This window comes from Plodia interpunctella, chromosome 27 (assembly GCF_027563975.2).
Source record: "Plodia interpunctella isolate USDA-ARS_2022_Savannah chromosome 27, ilPloInte3.2, whole genome shotgun sequence".
Lineage (NCBI taxonomy): Eukaryota > Metazoa > Arthropoda > Insecta > Lepidoptera > Pyralidae > Plodia > Plodia interpunctella.
In genome coordinates, this window is record NC_071320.1 from 3592545 (window position 1) to 3612711 (window position 20167).

At 36.3% G+C, this 20167-nt stretch overlaps 2 protein-coding genes across 8 annotated transcripts in view; one reads left to right on the forward strand and one right to left on the reverse strand.

Moving 5' to 3' along the window:
* Positions 1-20167, reverse strand: part of Rbcn-3B (Rabconnectin-3B) — a 90771-nt gene that overhangs the window by 33786 nt on the left and 36818 nt on the right. The window lies entirely within an intron of this gene.
* Positions 7060-10501, forward strand: LOC128681625 (pupal cuticle protein PCP52-like). Its single transcript, XM_053765650.1, has 3 exons — positions 7060-7125; positions 8193-9014; positions 10056-10501. The coding sequence occupies exons 1-3, from the start codon at positions 7114-7116 to the stop codon at positions 10155-10157; spliced, it is 936 nt and encodes a 311-aa protein (XP_053621625.1). The 5' UTR covers positions 7060-7113; the 3' UTR covers positions 10158-10501.

Below are 20167 nucleotides of genomic sequence, written 5' to 3' on the forward strand. Positions count from 1 at the left end.
ATTAGAAAACATGTCCTTTCACCGACCCATTAATATAGGTTGTTTACATTATTGTAATGTCCAAGCAGCCATTATCGCATATAGCCTATGTCCAACAGTGGACCTCTTGTGGCTGAGATGATGACATAGTTAATTATACACCTAAACCTTCCCCAGAAATCACACTATGTATTGGTGAAAACCGTACAAAAATCCGTCCAGTATGGTTATGAGTTTGTCACGTTCATACATACAGACGTGACTAAGGGACTTCTTTTGTAAGGATGACACACACACACACACACACACACACACATAGTATTTCACTTCCTCAAATGATTTATAATCGTAGTCCTAGTTTCCATTCGTACTAAATTCAAAAGCCAATCTTTTCTTTTCAATGCGCTTTCATTACTAAACAGCTAGGTCCATTTTGATGAAATTTGGAATAGAAATAAATGATCCGAGATCAAACAGGCTATCGCGGGCGAGACGCGAGAAACAGCTAGTAAAATATAATTAAAACTACGTCTATTGTAATTGTACATGCATGAAGTTTGAAATTAGTAAATTTGAAATTAGTCTGTATTATAAATGGTTTGCTATTTATTATATGTAACGAGTTTAATGTTGATCTATAGCAGTAAATCACTCGGCAACGACATTTAAAAATATCGTTAAGGGGATATGCTTATATAATAAACGGACATATTGAATATCTCCCATGTTAAGATCCCTCTAAGTTACATGGAAGATGAACTTTTTTACCAGTTCGGCTTCAATTTATATTCTTATACCTGCGCCCCGGGGCTACGATACCGTCGGAATTTCGGGATAAAAAGTACCCTACGTGTCCAGGTCCAGGTTATATTCTACCCGTGTACCATAACGTGTGTTTCATAACAATCGGTCAGTAACAAACATACACACACACCACACATACATTCTCATAAATTTTGGGCAGCATGCATATTTGGTAACAGAAATATATTTATTTAAAATGGACTACATAGTATAAAACAAAGTTGCCCTCGGCCCCCGACTCTTTCTAAGCTTTCTACTTTGAAACCACATAACAGATTTTGATGCACATCACTGCTATTTAAACAATTTATTCCCGAAGGTTTACATACATAAATAATCCCGCGAAGCCCGGTCATGTGAGGTGGCCACTAGTATAAAAAAATACTGTGCACAATATACGCATGTGAGAACATCGCCTTAAGACCATAAACACAAACAATGCAAAGCGGCGATTATTCTCGAAATGTGAAGGTAACTTGTTCAGTGGCCGGCTGGCCGGGCTATGTTGCAGTCAAAGTTTCAGGATTTACTTGATATGGCTGGGTGATTTCTGATTGGACGAAAAAAAATTAAATTTGTTAACTTTATACAATGTTGAGTCGAGAATTGCGCACCTGAGATATGAATGAATTATTGAATGAAATATTTATTCCCTTAAAATATAAAGAAGAAGCTTTTTTAAAGTGCTCTTTGCCTTTTTGCATCGTTATCCATTCACTAACACCGCAAATCTTGTGGATTCAAACAATTTATTATTCTAAAACTAACTCCTATCTCAATATAGCAAATACAAGTCAGAGCACATTTCCATAACGACTGACAGTAAAAAAGGAGAAATATATCAAAAAGATCACAAGAATACATATTTTTATATCTCCGTTTTAAAAACACACAATAAATAGGTAAAGACAGTCATTGTATAACTACAATGACACGGCCTCATCTCATGAAGGCATCCTGTTTCGTCGTCTTCTTGTAAGAGATATGAATGAATGAATAAGTTTATTGCTGTAAACAGGCTGTCACTATGAGGAAATGGATAAGTGTAACACATGTTTTGTCAATATATTAAGTTATAATTTAGACTAAACATTTGATACACTTATCTGTTGCATGATGCAAAAGACAACATTCAAGAAGTTACATTTGGTTAAATTCATTAGTTGTGGCATATTGCCTAAAATTACAAAGCGTGATTGACAAGAAAAAAAGCGGCATTCCGATATTTGCATGACAGATAGTGACGTAACAGATGGATACACCTCAGTGTTAGACATACATATACTAGCAATTTTTCAAATTTCCATAACTGTAGAACTGACTATAACATAGTTAAACACAGGTTCTTTGTGCTAGAGTTGGAGTGACGAAAGTTATTGTTTACACGTGGGCTTTACGTGCAATCTCTTTTTGATATTTAACTAGCTTTTGCCCGCAACTTCGCCCACGTCTATTATCCCACGGGAATATATTTCCGGGTAGTAAAAGTACCATGTGTCCTCCTCCGTACTTCAAACTACATGAATGCAAAATTTCAAGAGTGACAATAAGAATTAAATTTGTCCATATATATATTTATTGTTTTAACAATTATATAGACAACTGTGTGATGCCCGGGGCCCCGCTCCCTTGGGAATTTTGACATAAAATATAGCCTATAGCAATCTTGTATAATATACCTTTCTAATAGCGAAATAATTGTTGATTATAAATATGTACTATTATTAACATTTGCACGCCTGCATGCGCATTGGTTACTTTCATAATCATAATTTTTATTTGCTCAATAACGTGGTAGGTATAAAGATGTTACAAGTTTGTACATACAAAAACATGTTTAGCTAAAAATATTATAAATAAATATATTAGGACAAATCACACAGATTGAGCTAGCCCCAAAGTAAGTTCGAGACTTGTGTTATGGGATACTAACTCAACGATACTATATTTTATAACAAATACATATATAGATAAACATCCAAGACCCGGGCCAATCAGAAAAAGATCATTTGCCATCATGACCCGACCGGGGATCGAACCCGGAACCTCTCGGTTCAGTGGCAAGAACTTTACCACTGCGCCACCGAGGTCGTCATATGCACATATTCATTGTCAGCATAGAAATCGCTCCGACTGTAATAACTTTCGTCGACAAGCCACTTATTTATTGTTTTCTTAAAGAGCCGTCTTCATTTGACAAGATCTATCTAAATCTTGCAAATAAATGTTTCTTTTCTATTCTAAAAAGAAATCGGTTCGGCAGTTTCGGAGATTGTCCGCCTCAAACATACAAACTCACCTCTTTATAAAAATTATATAGAGAAATCACTTATTTACATAATTTCATCCCAGCGTAATCCAAATCTCTGGATAAAACGTGCGCTCAGTTTACGCCCGGGCAAGAACTTTACGCCCTTTTCCGGGCGTAAATCCATCTGCTTGCCACGAAACCCGAGCTGTTAAGTAAAAACTTGTGCATTTATACACATGACAGGACTGAGTCATGTTAAATAAAAAAAAAGAAAATTTAACTCGAGCGTTGACATTTAGTTGGGGCATTCGGTAAAATAAAATACAGTACGTATCAGTTTATATACTATAATTTACATTACTTGTCTGTATGTCCGTTTATTTAAGTATAGGTCTCATATGAAAATCAGTGTATCGCTCCTCTGGGTGATATGTGTACTGAGATGAGCCTTTTTGTATTGCTGCAACACAGTACACTTGCTTTTCAATTGTGCTTTGTGAATACTGTGTTTTATTTTGTGTTTTAAGTCTGGTTGTGTATTGTGTTGTTGTTTTACAAATAAATGTTTTATCTATCTATCTGTCTAAGTATTTTAAAACTAGCTCCGCCTTCATTATGTATCCGAATGGGTATATAATTTAAAATATTCTCTATTTATAGATCTAATATTAATAATAGGTAAATAAGGTTTTATTTCTTAACAAAAATAAAATTTTTGACACAAGCTGTTGTTGTCATCTGACATCTAGTTTCATTCAAAGCGTGACAATAAAATAAACCCATAACCGTTGAGGAGTTCCATCGTCGGGAGCCGATTCATGGCATTCAGTTCAGGCCAGCTCAACAAGATTCTCGGAATCTTCTAGCTCCACACGAACAAACATGCCGATCGAACAGTGTCAAAAACTAATATCATTTTCAAAAAATATAGTGAAAGCGGTATATTTTATTTGTGGGTGCTCTTGGTTGCATTCACGGTTGTGGTGTATGGCTTCCTCAAAATTTTGACACTTAAAATCTATACTATTCCATACTAATATTATAAAAGAGATTTATATTTTTGTTTGTAATTAATAAACTCAAATATTTTAATGAAATACCAGGCCGATTTTAATTAAATTTGACACAGAGATAGATGAAACAATTAGGATTAACAAAGGCTGCTATTTTATTATGGTTTTACCCGAGCGAAGCCGGGGCGGGCCGGTAGTAATCTATATATATATAAAACTCTTGCGTTACTGAGTGACTGACTGACTGACAGACAGACAGACAGACAACGTACAGCCGAAACTACTGGACGTAGGAAGCTGAAATTTGGCATGTAGGTTCGCTGGGGAGTGCAGGGGAGCACTAAGAGAGATTTTTGAAAATTTCATCCCGAAGGGGGTGAAAAACTTTTATATGAAAGTTCTATACCGTTGAAGTTAGCAACTCGAAAATTTGGATTTTAGTTGTTTACAACAAATACATGAATACGTGTTTCAGATCTTTTTTGAAAATTTACCCTCAACCCCTTTAAAAGGGGGGTGCAAGTTTGTATGGGATTTAATACAATTTTCAAGATAAAAAGCTGAAAATTGGTAAACACACTTCGTAATTTTTCTTAAGGAATGACCGAGATTTTACCATGATATTCACGCGGGCGAAGCCGCGGACAAAAGCTAGTTATTATATAAAGGTGCTAGTTTTATTTATAGTAATCAAAGGTTGAATACAACAAAACCCTGCTAATGTAAAAAATTCTTCTAAAAAACCTACGTCTTTTTCGCAACGGTTTTTGATAGATTGTGCGTTCGGACTGTACACAAAAGTTCAACGAACTTTGTACTCATCTGCATTCGTAAACGTGATAATGACATTGACCTCGTTTTGGAGCATCGTTTCCACACAGATACAGTGACTAACAGACAAAAACAGATGAACAAGCATATTATTTTTATTATTAGATGTGTCTGTAATCTCGCATTCGTCTCGTGTTAGGTTGCATTACTATGTACAGTGCAATATATAGTGTATAGTGCCTATTTTTTCTTAATACTTTAAAAGGATACATATTGTGTACCGACGTATTTAGCTAAATAAATAAATAAATTCGTTTGTATGCGATTACTTGCCACTAGATTTCGGTAGGTAAAAGTCATGTCAGATGCCTTTAGGCGACCTAAATAAAATCTGACACTAGATATGAAGAGCAAGGAGCTGTGTGGCCTCGCAGCCCAGGGTTCGCGTTAAAAAATCCACCATTAAATTTTGAAGATTTGGCTCAACCGACTGCTTGCCTGACGTCAACCCTCTTAGGGGATGCTTTTGTTGCCTATCAGCTGTTAAGGCATGTGTCCCTTAGTCGCCTCATACGACGAGGATTTGTAGTGGTCCTATGATCTCACGCCGCTATCGAATCAGTGACAAAAATATCATGTCCGTGAAAACCGTTGAGGAGTTCACTCGTCGGTCGCCGATCCTGGGTGCACCATCGGGTCATGCTTATCGTAATAATGCGTTGTAATGGAAACTGAAGCGATGCAATTTAAACTCTAGGTGTTTAAGTAACAAGATTTTATTACAGACTGATGAAACTAAATAAAAGCATATGAAATACGGTTTTTTTTAATCCAAGTAAATACAGTTGACTGCAATAAAGGTGATCAAATTCTGGTAAAATGACTATGCTATTTTGTGTGTCCATCACACAGTCAACGAATATCATGTCATTATAACAGTTTTCATAGACCACCACTTGCTTCAGGTGAAGGAAAACATCGTGAGGAAACCTGCACACAAACCTGGACTGTATAGTTCCCTAGTGTGTATGCAACTTCGTGCCACTAGAGTAAGTAGTCGTAAAAGTCATGTCAGATGCCTTTAGGCGACTTGATAAAATCTGAAACCAGTGTTAGCAATAACACACTCAATATGATGATGATGGCAAAGGTGTACGCTTACAGTGACAAAGTTAAAACAGGCGAAGCCGGCAACGACCACTATGCAAGAATGATCTATGACGCAACAGTATGGACGAATTGACCATTAAATATGGCGCCTGAGCACTTCCTGGATGGGAACGCCCGCCCTCATACCTTTTTTCTCATTCTAGGGATGCGCTGTGGAGTTTTGTAAACCATTTTTGCACTGACTTTTGTTTAGTTAAAGTAAGGCATCCATACTAATATTATAAATGCGAATGTCTGCCTGTCTCTCTGTCTGTCTGCTAGTTGCGCTTTCACGGCTAAACCGCTGGACCAATTTTGATGAAATTTGATATGCATTTAGTTAAAACATAGAGTACTTTTTTTTCAAAAATCAATCCATTAATGGGAGCTGAAAGTTTGTATGAAAATCGACTGTTCCGTTTTCGCAGAGAACTTCACGCGGGCGAAGCAGCGGGCAAGAGCTAATATAATATAATGTTTGATACATAGTATCTATATTATCCCTATATGTGGTAGATAGAGACAAAAGTTGCGATTCTCCAAGGCCACATTTAGCTGTAAGGTGGTCTTGTTGGTGAATTGAGATTCAATAGTGATCGCCTATGAGAAGAATCTCCACTTTTACAGTCTGGGCGGGAAGAGAAACAGGCAGCAAATATAAAATGTTATATTTTTCTTGACGTACAATCTTGTATCTAACAGTAAATTGACTTAAATCGTATACCTCATTCGAAAAATATAATTTAAACACACACATATTAGGACACATATTAGGACAAATCACACAGATTGAGCTAGCCCCAAAGTAAGTTCTAGACTTGTGTTATGGGATACTAACTCAACGATACTATATTTTATAACATATACATACATATATAGATAAACATCCAAAACTATTACAAAATTAATTCTAATACTAGGTTGTTTAGTCGATTGAAATGTCAATCCCGCAAAATGAAAGAGTTAAAAGTTAAAACTCCACAACATTTAAGTTATTTTTTGTACGGAACCCAAGTAGAAATTGAGATCGTTTCCCACATCATTAAGATCCCATGAAAAAAGATGTTTTATTTTAAAAACTAGTACCCGACCTATATAAGAGTAGACGGCGACGGAGAGCAGCAATCAGTAGTCTTCAGTAGCAAGATGAGATTCCTGGTTAGTGCATTTTTTTTTAATTTTAATTACTTTCAAATTCCTTAAGTTAGGTTCCTTAAGGATTTATCTGTTTAGATCAATTAAATTGTGCGGCTTCACAAACTAGCGGAGCATTTGGACGAGTCCAAAAATGTGTGATTTTATTCTTGTCATTATATCTTTGAAAGAAATGTATTTTTTTTTCACTGGTGTTTCTAATAATGTAAGGGCCTTCAAATTGGCTTTCAGATTTGTAATATTGTTAAACTTTTTATGCAACTATAACATGATTTGTCATCCGATTGTCTCAAGTCGAGTTTTTTTTTTGTTTGTTTCACTTTCTTATTTGTTTTTTTTTTTTGGGGAAAAGCGGCAGTTGAAGAAATACTTATTTTTAAGTTATGGTTTAGCTGTGTCGCTTTTATAATATTATTGTGGACATAAAGACGTATGAACTGCATCCATCATATCCATGGGTATTATGTTGCTTGATCTATACGCCTGGCCTTTGGATAATTCAAAACAGAATTGTTTATGCAGATTTAAACTATTTGCAGACTGGTATGTTAATTACTGTAAGTACTGCACAGTCAACTAAACATAAATCTACCGAAACTCAACGCAAATTCGCCGTTATTACCGCCAGAGAAGGTCCACGCGGGGTAACTAAATTTAAATGGGATTGTACTTATTTGTTAGTTAAAATATCTATTCGATATTAATCAAGGCAAGCGACATTGCGCACGTCAATCATGCGATGGGTGGCCGATTGCGATGGCAAAAAGTTTTTATGTTGATCCAAATGTTAAATGTCAAATAATTGATTCATACAAATAATAAATATTACTTGAAACTATTCATTAAATTGTAGGGTTATTTTTTTCGTGTTAATTAGTGGCTGTGACGCCCCAAAAACAGAAAATATTGGAGAAGCGTCTGTGAATAAGTTATATTATTATGACAAGTGCAGCATATGAAGTAGTCATATTCTAGGGCGCAATCACACACCTAAGCAGACATATATTGTCATAAGTAAATATATGTAACATGGAAACATTGGTGGTCATATAAAGTTATCTTTTTCACAGATCCTGACGTCCGTCCTAGCGTGCGCGGCCGCAGCGCCATCTGGCGCGTTAGTCGGCTCGCTGCCAGTCCCCGCTGTGGCCACCATAGCAGCCGTCAAGACAGTCCCTGTCAACCCTATCATCCCTGCCATACCTATTGTCAAAACCATCCCTACTCTAACTGCTATCCCTGTAGCAGCCCCTACGATTTCCCCAGGAGACATCCAAGCGGCCGCTATCAATGCAAAAGTTGAGGTAGAAGATTATTTACGAGCAGCCGCAGACAAAAACAGGGAAGCGACTGAACAGGCTTTAAAAGATCAAGCGGATAAAATCGTCGAAGCCAGCAATCTAGCTAGCGAGAAGAATCAAGACGCGTTTTGGGAGGTCGAAGATAAAAAATGGCAAGCATTGACAGCATTGCAGACCGCTCAGGCTAAATTAGACGGCATTGTCGCTAGCAACGCTGATCTATTAGGCAAAGCAGTTATAGCACCAACTGCAGCTGTGATCACACAAAATGCTGCCGTCGCGCCATTCGTATACAGCCCCGTGGCGATCAAAACTGAAGAAAAGAAAGAGGAAAACAAAGATTACAAAGCTGAGGATATCAAAGAAGATTCCGTTCAAATAGAATCAGCGGCGAATGAAGTACAAACTGTGAAATCTGGCGAAGCACAGTTCGTGGCTTTGAAGACACCAGCAGCTGTTGCGGAGAATGAGCAGAAGGTGGTGGCTGAAGCCAAGCTGAAGGAAGGAGCGATCGTCGCTCCGGTACTAGCTAATCTAGGGTTCCCGTTGTATGCTGCACCTATTGCTGGAGTTCCGGTTAATCTGAATGAAGTACGTATTTTTTTTATAAATAATTTGTGCATAGGTGTTTCGTTTTCGGCTTTTAAAATGATTTTTCTTCAATTCTCGATTAGCATAGAATTAAGACTAAGTTAAGATCTATAGATCTCGTTGAAATAACAAAGACAGGATATATTTAGTAATTTGAGCTTTTGAATTAGTGTCGGCTTAGATTAGAGATTAAAATATTCTATTCCTTTAGAATGTTTGAATATTTCACGTCTGATATTCTTAAAAAACATATTATTTTAATTTTTTACGTAAACCACCAAATTAGACTAATGTCTGAATAGACTTTTTAAAAACTCTCATAAACACAGTGAAAAGAGCGCGAATTCTCAATCGCTACCTTCAGTTTCATATTAATAATTTTCTCCCAATTTCTTTAGAAGATTTTATGCAAATTCAGAATCAAAAATGTCCGTGCGATCATTGCGTTCGATTGAACTTTATCAATTGTAATTTTTAGTGAATAAACTGTATTCAAACTTCAAAATAAATCGGAGAAAATTATCAAAGAACTCCGATTATCAAAGTGCCCAGAATCCAGAGGTCCTAGGTTTATGCTAATTGTTATTTTTGAGGCGAAATAGAAAACAAATCATAATTTAGACCAGTACATAGCCACAGCACTGCCTTGTCTCTGGTCAGGTCAGGTCAGGTCAGTCTCTATGGAGCAGCCTGTGAATCGAAAGGTCTCAGGTTCGTATCCTACTCGTGCCATATGAGTTTGTACACTGACTCATACGAGTATATAGTAGTTTTCATAGACCACCACTTGCTTCCGGTGAAGGAAAACATCGTGAGGAAACCTGCACACTTTTTGACAATTTAGTTCACTAGTGTGTATGCGATTACGTGCCACAAGATGGCGGTAAGTAGTCGGAAAGTCATGTCAGATGCCTTTAGGCGACTTGGATAAAATCTGACACCAGTATTAGCAATAACACATTCGATGAGAGACAGGTTGAGCTAGTAACAAACACTTTTAATTTATGAAGTTTTTTTTTAAATGAACCTATTTAATTCCAGGTCGGCTGGCAGACCACCCTACTTCAACCAGGAGTCAAGATCATCAGTCCTGGGGTCACACTGACCCAAGAGGGTGTGGTCGATGCAAAAACATCATGGTAACCAATCCGCCGTCAAGATATTGAGGTTAAGAATCAATTTTCACAGACCTATATCAAGATAGTACGATGGAAATTACTATATACAGATTTGAAGTAATTTGTAATGATCAATTGATTGCATTTGTTGATAAATTTCGTACACGACACGTCTACAGGATCAAAAAAGCTACAGAAAAACTATGTGCTGAAGGCAGACGTAATCAAAATCGGTCTTTAATAGTACATTGTGACACATGACAACACTCAACGGCCCACATTAAAAAGCCTTGAAGAATGGAAGCTGATAATTGATTGTTAAACTAAAATATTGTAACTGTGATTAAAACATAAGTATGTAATTTAAAACTTTTTTCTTTTTTTGTCTTGACCCTTTTTCCATGTCACTATGGCTTCATATATACACAATACTAGGTTAGGTTTCATTGCGATACGTTGCTTAGAACACGAAGTATTGATAAGAATCCTACGAATATCATAAACGCGAAAGTCTGTGAGGATGTGTGTATGTATTTTGTTTGTTACTCTTTCACGCAAAATCAACTGGACCTGGATTGTTATGAAATTTGATACACTGTTAGAATATAATCTGGAAACACATAGGGTACACATTTTTTATCCCGAAATTCCCACGCGAAGTCCCGGGGCGCGGTTAATAAATTATAAGCGGACGAACGAGACAAACGCGGACGAAGCCGCGCGCTAAAGCTAGTAGAAAATACAAATAAATATGTAGAGTTTAACTAATTTCTGAATAAGTCGGTAAACATATAGAATTTCCGTTGTTATTGGACCGTAAATAGGAACGGACAGTCTCAAGAGTCTCAGATTATCATACCAAATTATTATAATACTAGCCGATGTCCGCGACTTCGTTCGCGTGGCCGAATAATTTTTGGTAAGGAGTCAAAATTAATAGAAAGATTAAATAATTTATTTATATACTACTAGGTGCGCCCCGGGGGTTCGCTCCCGTGGGAATTTCAGGATAAAAAGTACCCTATTTGTAATTCCAGGTCATATTCCACCCGTGTACCAAATTTTATAACAATCCGTACATTAGATTTCGCGTGAAAGAGTAACAAACACACATACATCCTCACAAACTTTCGTATAGGATAGCGACCCGTACCGGCTTCGCTCGGGTAGAAACATAATAAATTATACACCTAAACCTTCCTCGGGAATCACACTATCTATTGGTGAAAACCGCATGAGAATCCGTGCAGTGGTTTTTGAGTTTATCGCGAACCAACAGACACAATCGGCAGAGGACTTTATAATATGTAAGGATAACTAACTGGATACATATGCATAATGACTTATTTATTATCCAGATCTTAAAAATCTAAAGTCCTGGATTTTAGGAAAAAAAAATATGTTATTTTTTCTTAAGTTTACAAGCTCACTCACAGTAACTCTCTGAAGAGCGCGCTCGAAATTCACACTCACGCATAGTACCATAATCTGTCACTAGATGGCGCTTTACGAAATTAAAACGCGCTATGGTTTCTCCCGCACACAAACACAAGTTCTCCGATCGCTTGTTACGAAATCGTTTCTTCTCGGCGTATTCAAGGTTTTGAAACGCTAGTAGTTTATTTTTTAGATATCTTCGGTTCTATTAATGAACTTGAGATACATAATCTAATCTACATACAGTCAGGCAGGATAGGGGCTGTGACGTCACGAAGCCGTCCCGCCGGGGGTCTGCACGAAAATAATCCGTCGAAATATCGTCTGTGATTTTGCAAACTGCCGGTCTGACGTTAAATCTCCTCGAGAATGTTATTGTTGGCCTGTCAACTACCAAGCCTATGTGTCCCTTGGTCTAGATTTTACGTCACACCCAATCTAAACTATCTACCTACACAATTTATAAAGATTTAAATGGATTATTATACATGTCACACATGCTTAAGTTATTTTTGAAAATAATGGGATGAAAAAAACCTAGAATCGAGCGGAAATTGATTAAGAGCACTGTCCCGGATAGACAGGGGCGCGGGTTCAATTCCCGCTCGATTCCAGAGTTTTTTCATCTCATTATTATTATTTATTAAGATGTGTTAAATAATGCTTTTAGCATTAAGTCTACCTTTTGTATTTTGTGCAAACTTTAAATAAAATAAATGAAGTGTTCCTCCAGCAGTTAGTAATCATCATTACATATGTATGTGGGCTATGTCTGTACACAGGAGTAAAAATATAGAAAAATTATTATGAAACGTCTTTATGGGCCTAATAAAAGCCACGCATTTTCACGCACGCATTAAACTACCGATGGAATTGGATGCTGTTCACAGCTATATAGCGGAAGGTTTTAATTGAGATCTGGTGTAAGTTCCATCACGATTCATTGCTTAGAACCCGAGATATCATAACTAATATTATAAATGCGAAAGTAAGTTTGTTTATTTGTTACCTTTTCACGCATTATCTACTGGACCGATTGTTATGAAATTTGGTACACGGATAGAAAATAACCTGGAATAACACATAGGGTAGTTTTTATCCCGAAATTCCCACGGGAGCGAAGCCCCGGGGCGCAGCTAGTTATAAATAAATGCGAAAGTAAGTTTGTTACCTCTTCACGCTTTATCAGATTAACCAATCTTGATGAAATTTTGTATACATGCAGTTTGATGTAGAGTTATCAATTGCTATCCAATGAGGAAACGCAGCTTTTGAACCGGGTACACTTCGGGGTGGCATTTTTAATTGACATTGCAATTTACGTGTTATTTTCTTGTGAGTTCTTGTTACAATAATGTTTATTTTGGAAAATAAATATGAGTTTATTCATTTTGCTTAACGAAATTAGTGCCAAGTTAGACAAGAACACCTGACAGTAAAAGTACAGAAATGATATTTATTCTCGACACGTGGCGAACAAAACCAGGTGACCGGGGCAGTGTTGCAACAGTTCATGATGAGAATGAATTTATATTACTATACTAGACTGTATGATGTTGTATGATCTGTATGGCTTCACGTTATGAGAAGGGAGGAAAATAATATTGTAAGAAAGGTTATAGATTTGAAATTGAATGGGAAAAGAAGTAGGGGCGGGCCGAAGAAGAGGTGGATTGAGTGCGTCAGGCAGGATATGGCTAAACAGGGAGTAACAGATCGGTTAACATCAGACAGGGAGAAGTGGAGGAGACTGACATGCTGTACCGACATGACACATAAAGTGGGATAAGGGTAGGCTGATGTTGACTTGACTGTATGATCACAGTTATATGATACAAGTAGAGCGGTTTACCATTCCTTGTAATTATGTAATAAAAACAGACTAATGATATAATAGTAACACATTTTATTTACTAAACAACAATAAAAACATAAAATAATTCGGAAAAACCTATTACTACGTAACTGGTATCGTACAAAGATAATTTATGTTCTGTTCGTAACTGGTTACGAATCGTCAGTTATCTACGCGGCCGAAGGGAAACGGCAAAATATCTAAATATGACAATACTATAGTAAAATATTCAAAGTCTTAACTATTATTATAAATATGAAAGCAAGTTTACTCTTCACGCTCTATCTAACCAAGCAATCTTCTAGAAGTTTTGCATTTATGTAGTTTGAAGTACGGAGAAGGATAATATGTTTCATCCTGCAAAAATGCTCCCGTGGATAATCGACACCACGCGGGCGAAGCCGCGGGCAAAATATATTAACCAATATTAGAAAAGGTTTATGTAAGGTTCGAAGCATTCGAGATGTGGTGTTGGCGGTCAAAAAATAATATTTAAATCGACAAAAGGTGAAATTAGACGAGAAAAAAATGTTATGACACGGACACGATTTACGGTGGCGCAGTGGTAAAGTGCTTGCCTCTGAACCGTGAGGACCCGGGTTCGATCCCGGGTCGGGTCGTGATGGAAAATGGTCTTTTTCTGTTTGGCCAGGGTCTTGGATGTTTATCTATATATATATATATATATTTGTGATAAAATATAGTATCGTTGAGTTGGTATACCGAAACACAAGTTTCGAACTTATTTTGTGACTAGCTCAATCTGTGTGATTTGTTTTAATATTTTTATTTATTTGTTATTATAAATCATACAGAGAAAGGGGAAGAACGAGGAACCCAGGACAGAGACTTATTCAAGAAGAAATATTTGAAACAGATCACAAACAAGTTTTTAAAAAATATGTCTTTTTTGCCACAAGCTTTTATTTCGTCAGATAGATCTTATGATATTTAACGCCTGACAAAAAACCCATGACTGTGGTTTAAGCGGTTGTGGAGTTCCCTCGTTTGGAGCCGATCCAGGCTGCACAATCAGGTCGTGCTTATCGTAATAATTATCATGGAAACTGAAGCGACGTGGGAAATTTTTTAACATGTAGGAGAAACCTAACTTGCAAGATTTGATTACAGACAAGACAGACAACGGACTTATACAAGAAAAAAGATTAGACGACACAGCGGGCGACTATGTTTTATATGTAGTGACAAAGTTTTCAAATAAACAAATCTTTCTACTGCGGTAATAGGAACAAGTTTACAGTGAATTTGGTTGGGTTTATGTGATGATGGCTGTACAGTCAACAGCACACCATGTTACCCTGCATGAACTCTATGGCGCCGTAATAGAGGCGAGTTTGGGTGAATATGGGTAGAATGATTTGCTGTTGACTGTACATTCGTATAAGTTCGGGTGTGGTACCAGTATATTCAGGCTGATGTAATATTTCTCACTGTTGCAGGCGTGGGCTAATATCTTATTGGTTGTTATCAAGGATACTGTTGTGGCAACTATTTAAAGTGGTATGTGCTTCCGCCCTAAAATAGGACCAGGAAAATCTTTTATTATCTTTTATTAGCTGCGCCACGGGGCTTCGCTCTCGTGGGAGTTTCGGGATGAAAAGTACCCTATGTGTTATTCTAAGCAATAACAATTTATCCCAATCTTTAAATTACGCAACGGATTTTGGGATTTTTATGCGGTTTTTTAAAATAGATAGTGTACCTGAAAGTATAGGTTTATAATATATTATGGTTTTATCCAAGCGAAACCGCAGCGACAGCTAGTATACAATGTAATGATTTTATGACCTGTCATATCACTTGTAAAATATGATTTCTGTCGGTTTTTTTTACTGAACCTGACCATATCAGTTAAATTTCATTGTCATTGCCTTTTATTACTCGATCGACATAAATATTTAACATGTCCTTACAATATGGTCGTCAACCGGCCTGCGTAGAGTCAACAAACAACTTTCAATAGAACTCTTCTCTTCAAACACAAATTTAAATAATTGAGTGTACTGGCAAAAAAATCGCAACAATAAAAGAATAAAATCTAAACATTGTATTGCGTAATGTATTTTACTTTTCACTACTGTACATTTACTATCATACTTTCATTCACTTTTTTCTTTCATAAAACATTTTCAAATTCAAATTCATTTATTTCATTGTGAATCATTGTTCACTATTTCCTGCCGCGTGGGGCTTACAATGATATTTAATACAATAATTAGATAATAATGGAACAAATTTTAACTAGCATGTTTATTAAGTAATTAAGGTCATTTTGTTTAACCAGTTGGCAACGCCAACTGGTTTGAAAAAAACGTCAAACGTCGAAAAACGTCAACGACCCACCCTCTTCACTAGCTATCTATGGTTCTTCTTGTTCAATGAAGAATAGAAGATACCCAGAAAAATTACTTGTTTTATTAGACATCGAAGAAACGATTTGTCAGAAAATGTATTTACGATTATTTACAAGAGCAACCATAGCGCGGTTCACTTTCACACAGCGCCATCTAGTGACAAATTATTGAGGTTGTGCTGTTTGTTCTGTGGCCGAATTAATTCAGTCTCTTTGGTTTTCGTTTTCATTTTGTTATTTGTCAACATTTATTTTTTGTTCCGTTAAACTCAAATACACTGCTATTTGTACATTACACACATGTGTAGCAATTGGGCGCCCAACGTGGTACGAAATCGTAAATATATTTCGACCGTTTACAGCACGGACATGGGTTTTTTGTCAAGTGTTAAATGCCATAAGTTCTCTCCGACGACAATAAAAGCTTGTGGAACAAATTATATTTTTGTAAAAAAAACTTGTTATTTAATATATTTGAGACATATCCTATGTTTTTATAACAAGAACTTTGCCGTAACGATTTAGCGCCCAACGTCTATAAACTGAGTCTAATTCTATATTTTTAAGTTTAATGAATCCCTTTGTTCACTGAACTCGAACGGCTGTGCTTAACTATCAGTCTGTGTTTAAAAAATCCTTAATTATAGTAAAAACTATTTTTGTGACGTTTTCTTTCAATAAACGGTGAACTATATGTGCGAACGAATATAATTATCATTTGAACACTTTATAGAACAAGAAAGTGCCAAGTAATTAGCAAAACATTTCAAGTTATTTGTGATTATGATTGCGTATGAATATTAAGTTAAACGCAGTGTCATGTTGTGATTCATCAGCTGATCCGTAATGTGTCTCACTCTATCTTTATGGGAATGACTCATTCGAGTAGCTCGCACAGTTGACTAACTAATGAACAGTTTTTTCGCCACTCTCGACAAGTCGCATATTGGCCCTGTGTGTAAGACGTTCGGTTGGCAATGAATGACCTTCGGGTTCGAATCCGCCAACAGACAGAAATAAAAATTGTTATTTTTTTTTTATTATACTTATTTTTTTTTTTTTCCTCTATTGAAAATGGAATCAAAAATGGATTCCTTTGTGGAAGACCACGTCACTATAAGAAAACCACTAAAGGCAAACTCGCTGGAAGATTATGAGAACTTTAATTCATCAATTTTTAACAATACCATATTAAGCCTACCAGATAATCCGACTGAATACCACCAAAATATTAAGGAGCTATTAGAAAAAATTTCTGTACTCAAAAAGGAGAAACTTGTCTGCGATCAGGAGATCGAGAATTTAAATTCGTCGTCTATGTTAATTGCTCAATCATGATAAAAAGGTATAACTGTGTTACCGATACATAAATCGTTCCCATTATTTTATATTATTATACTGTGGGCATTAATTTATACTGTGGGCTGGCGGCAATGCTTATGCTTTTACTTATACTGTGACACGCGCAAATAACGCGCCTTATTTGGTAATGTTCGCGATCCTCGATCGTGATTGTCGCTCGCAGTCGCTATAGTCCGTGGATAGCATCACGCGTTCCCGCTTCCCGCGCCCGCTCTCAAGTCAGTCTGTGGCGTCGTTCGTCTTGTAACAGTCGTGTGTGCTAAGATAAATGTTCCATGATTGTAGTGTTAAGGCTCCTCATTGTACGATAATAAACGCTGTTGTACCTACCTAAGTCCACAAATCTTTCATTTCTATCAAATTGTTTATACAAAAAGAACGGCGTTTAGTTCGGTGTTTTGCTGACCGTACCCAAGTCGATAGTACAAGCTTTTCTATTAAATACCAGCTCAATTAACTCGCAAATAATTAAAAATACTTTATTCCGTATTAATTAAAACCTCTACTATATGTCATTTCAAATATTTCCTGATATATTTTGGCTTGGCTTCCGCCCTAGAACAGGACCACTCCATACGCTCTCGTAGGGAGGGTTGACGGGAAGCAGCCGGTGTAAAATTACTGCGGAAACTAAAATTAAAAAAATACGCAATAAATAAATATATTAGGACAAATCACACAGATTGAGCTAGCAAAGTAAGTTCGACACTTGTGTTATGGGATACTAACTCAAAGATACTATATTTTATAACATATACATATATAGATAAACATCCAAGACCCGGGCAAATCAGGAAAGATCATTTTTCATCATGACCCGACCGGGGATCGAACCCGGATCCTCTCGGTTCAGTGGCAAGAACCTTACCACTGCGCCACCGAGGTCGTCTTTAGAATAGCACAAAGTTGCAAAAAATATGTTTTAAGGCGTGGTACATATGACATTTTCTATCAGTCAACCATTAGACCAATCAGAGATAAGAATAGATAAAATATAAATGTGGTGCCATAAAATGCATCTAAAAATAAACAAAAAAACTCATGCTCCTCTCATCATCGCATATTCCCTGATGTTTTCTGGGCTGAGACGCCGCGAAGCACTGGCACAGTGTAAATAATAAGCTTGATTTTTTTAAGACTCGAAAGAAAAAAGATCATAATTAATACTTAAAATATTTAAGACTCATATTTCTGATCTTCAAATATAACATTGGAATGTACAATTAAAACAACAAACGCTTAAATATCAGCTAATAAACATAATTTATGTAACATTGTTAACATAACTCTGATTAGATTCAGTCGAGGAAGTTTCATAATAAAATAACTATCACAGGAATACCTAAATACAAGTTTAATGTGGGCCGTTGAGTGTTGTTAATTTATTTATAACAAAATTATATTGAGTAAATATCCTCTCAAATTATCGCTGGTGGAATGGAAGAGATCCCTTCATGGGATAATTCCGCCATTGCATGTTAACTTCTTGTTTTAGGGTACCGTAGGCATAGGTAAAACGGAACCCTATTAATGAGAATGTTGTCCGTCCGTCTGTCACCAGGCTGTCACTCTCGAACCGCGGAATCTATTATGATAGGTTAGTTTTATTTGTCACAATCCTCGGCACACAAGTTGAATCAAAATGGCGGCGGCATGGTCAGCGCAGGTTTAATTAGTGATGAAAGTATTAGAAAGGATTTTTAGTGGTTATTATTTATGAAAAAATAAACGAGTATTTTTAATTTCGCGGGTAACCACGAACAATCCCATAAATAACACTTTTATCTCGAATTAAACTTGCGCTAACGGCCGCCATTTCGGTTCAACTTATGAAATCATTCAAATTTTGGAAGAAAATAAAAAATGAGAATTGGAAAAAATATTTGCCATTCCTTTTTTTTTCTATTTCTTTTCTACACAAAAAAAATAATAGAGATTTATATATTTTTTTGTTGTCTATAACGAATAGAACTACTGAATGTATGACCGAATGAAAAGTTTCATCTTATCCGACGGTTGTTTAATACATCGTGATATCCTCCTTAATATTATAATAGGTTTTTTTAATACATAGTTGCTATTTCCTGCTGCACAGAGTTACAAACATTTAGACATATATGATTAATTTGTTAATGTTTTTAATTATAAATATAAAGAAAACGGGTCAAGTGCGAGTAGTACTCGCGGACAAAGGGTTCCGTACCATTATATATTTCAAAAAATACATTTGTTGTATGATAGCCCTAATTTTTTTTTGTATTGTTATTATACGGGCAACGGAAACGCACCATCTGTGAAAATTTTAACAGTCTGTCACGGTTCATGAGATACAGTCAGGTGAAAGACGGACAGACAGACGAACTGCAGCGCGGAGTCCTAGTAATATTTCATAAATAGGTCTCGTTTTATTATTCAAAAATCCTGAAAATAAGGTAAGATTTATACAGAAAACACGTCTTCTGAAGTTTAGAAGTTTATTAAACACTTCCTGTTTTCAATTTTCTGTTTGAGTCAAAGACCAGATACAGCTGGACCAAAGAGGTGGTTAAAACAAATGGCGGCCGATAAATATAAGCAAAAAAAAAATGGACCGATGATTGAGTAAAATCGCTATCCAGAAAAAAAAATGTCGAAATAATAAAAAATACAATATTTGTCGTTTTTGCAAAATTATTATTCCAATTAGACCGAAGCCGGAGAAAACTGGCCAGACATGGAAAAGAATCCGACTGGAACGTTATTAAAGAAAATTATGTTATACTAGCAGCGCCCCGGGACTTCGCTCCCGTGGGAATTTCGGGATAAAAAGCCTACCCTACGTGTTAATCCAGGTTATATTGTACCCTTGTACCAATTTTCATAACAATACGTCCAGTAGATTTTGCGTGAAAGAGTAACAAACATACATCCCCACAAACTTTCGCATTTATGATATTAGTAGGATGGCAATAATTTTAATGATTTTTCGGGAGGAAAATGTATCAATTTTTTTGAAGTCAGGTAGGAA

Excerpts from the sequence above, each read along its gene's own strand:
- LOC128681625 (XM_053765650.1), top strand. Across the intron at positions 9,015-10,055 it reads TTCCGGTTAATCTGAATGAA|GTCGGCTGGCAGACCACCCT; the intron begins GTACGTATTTTT and ends ATTTAATTCCAG.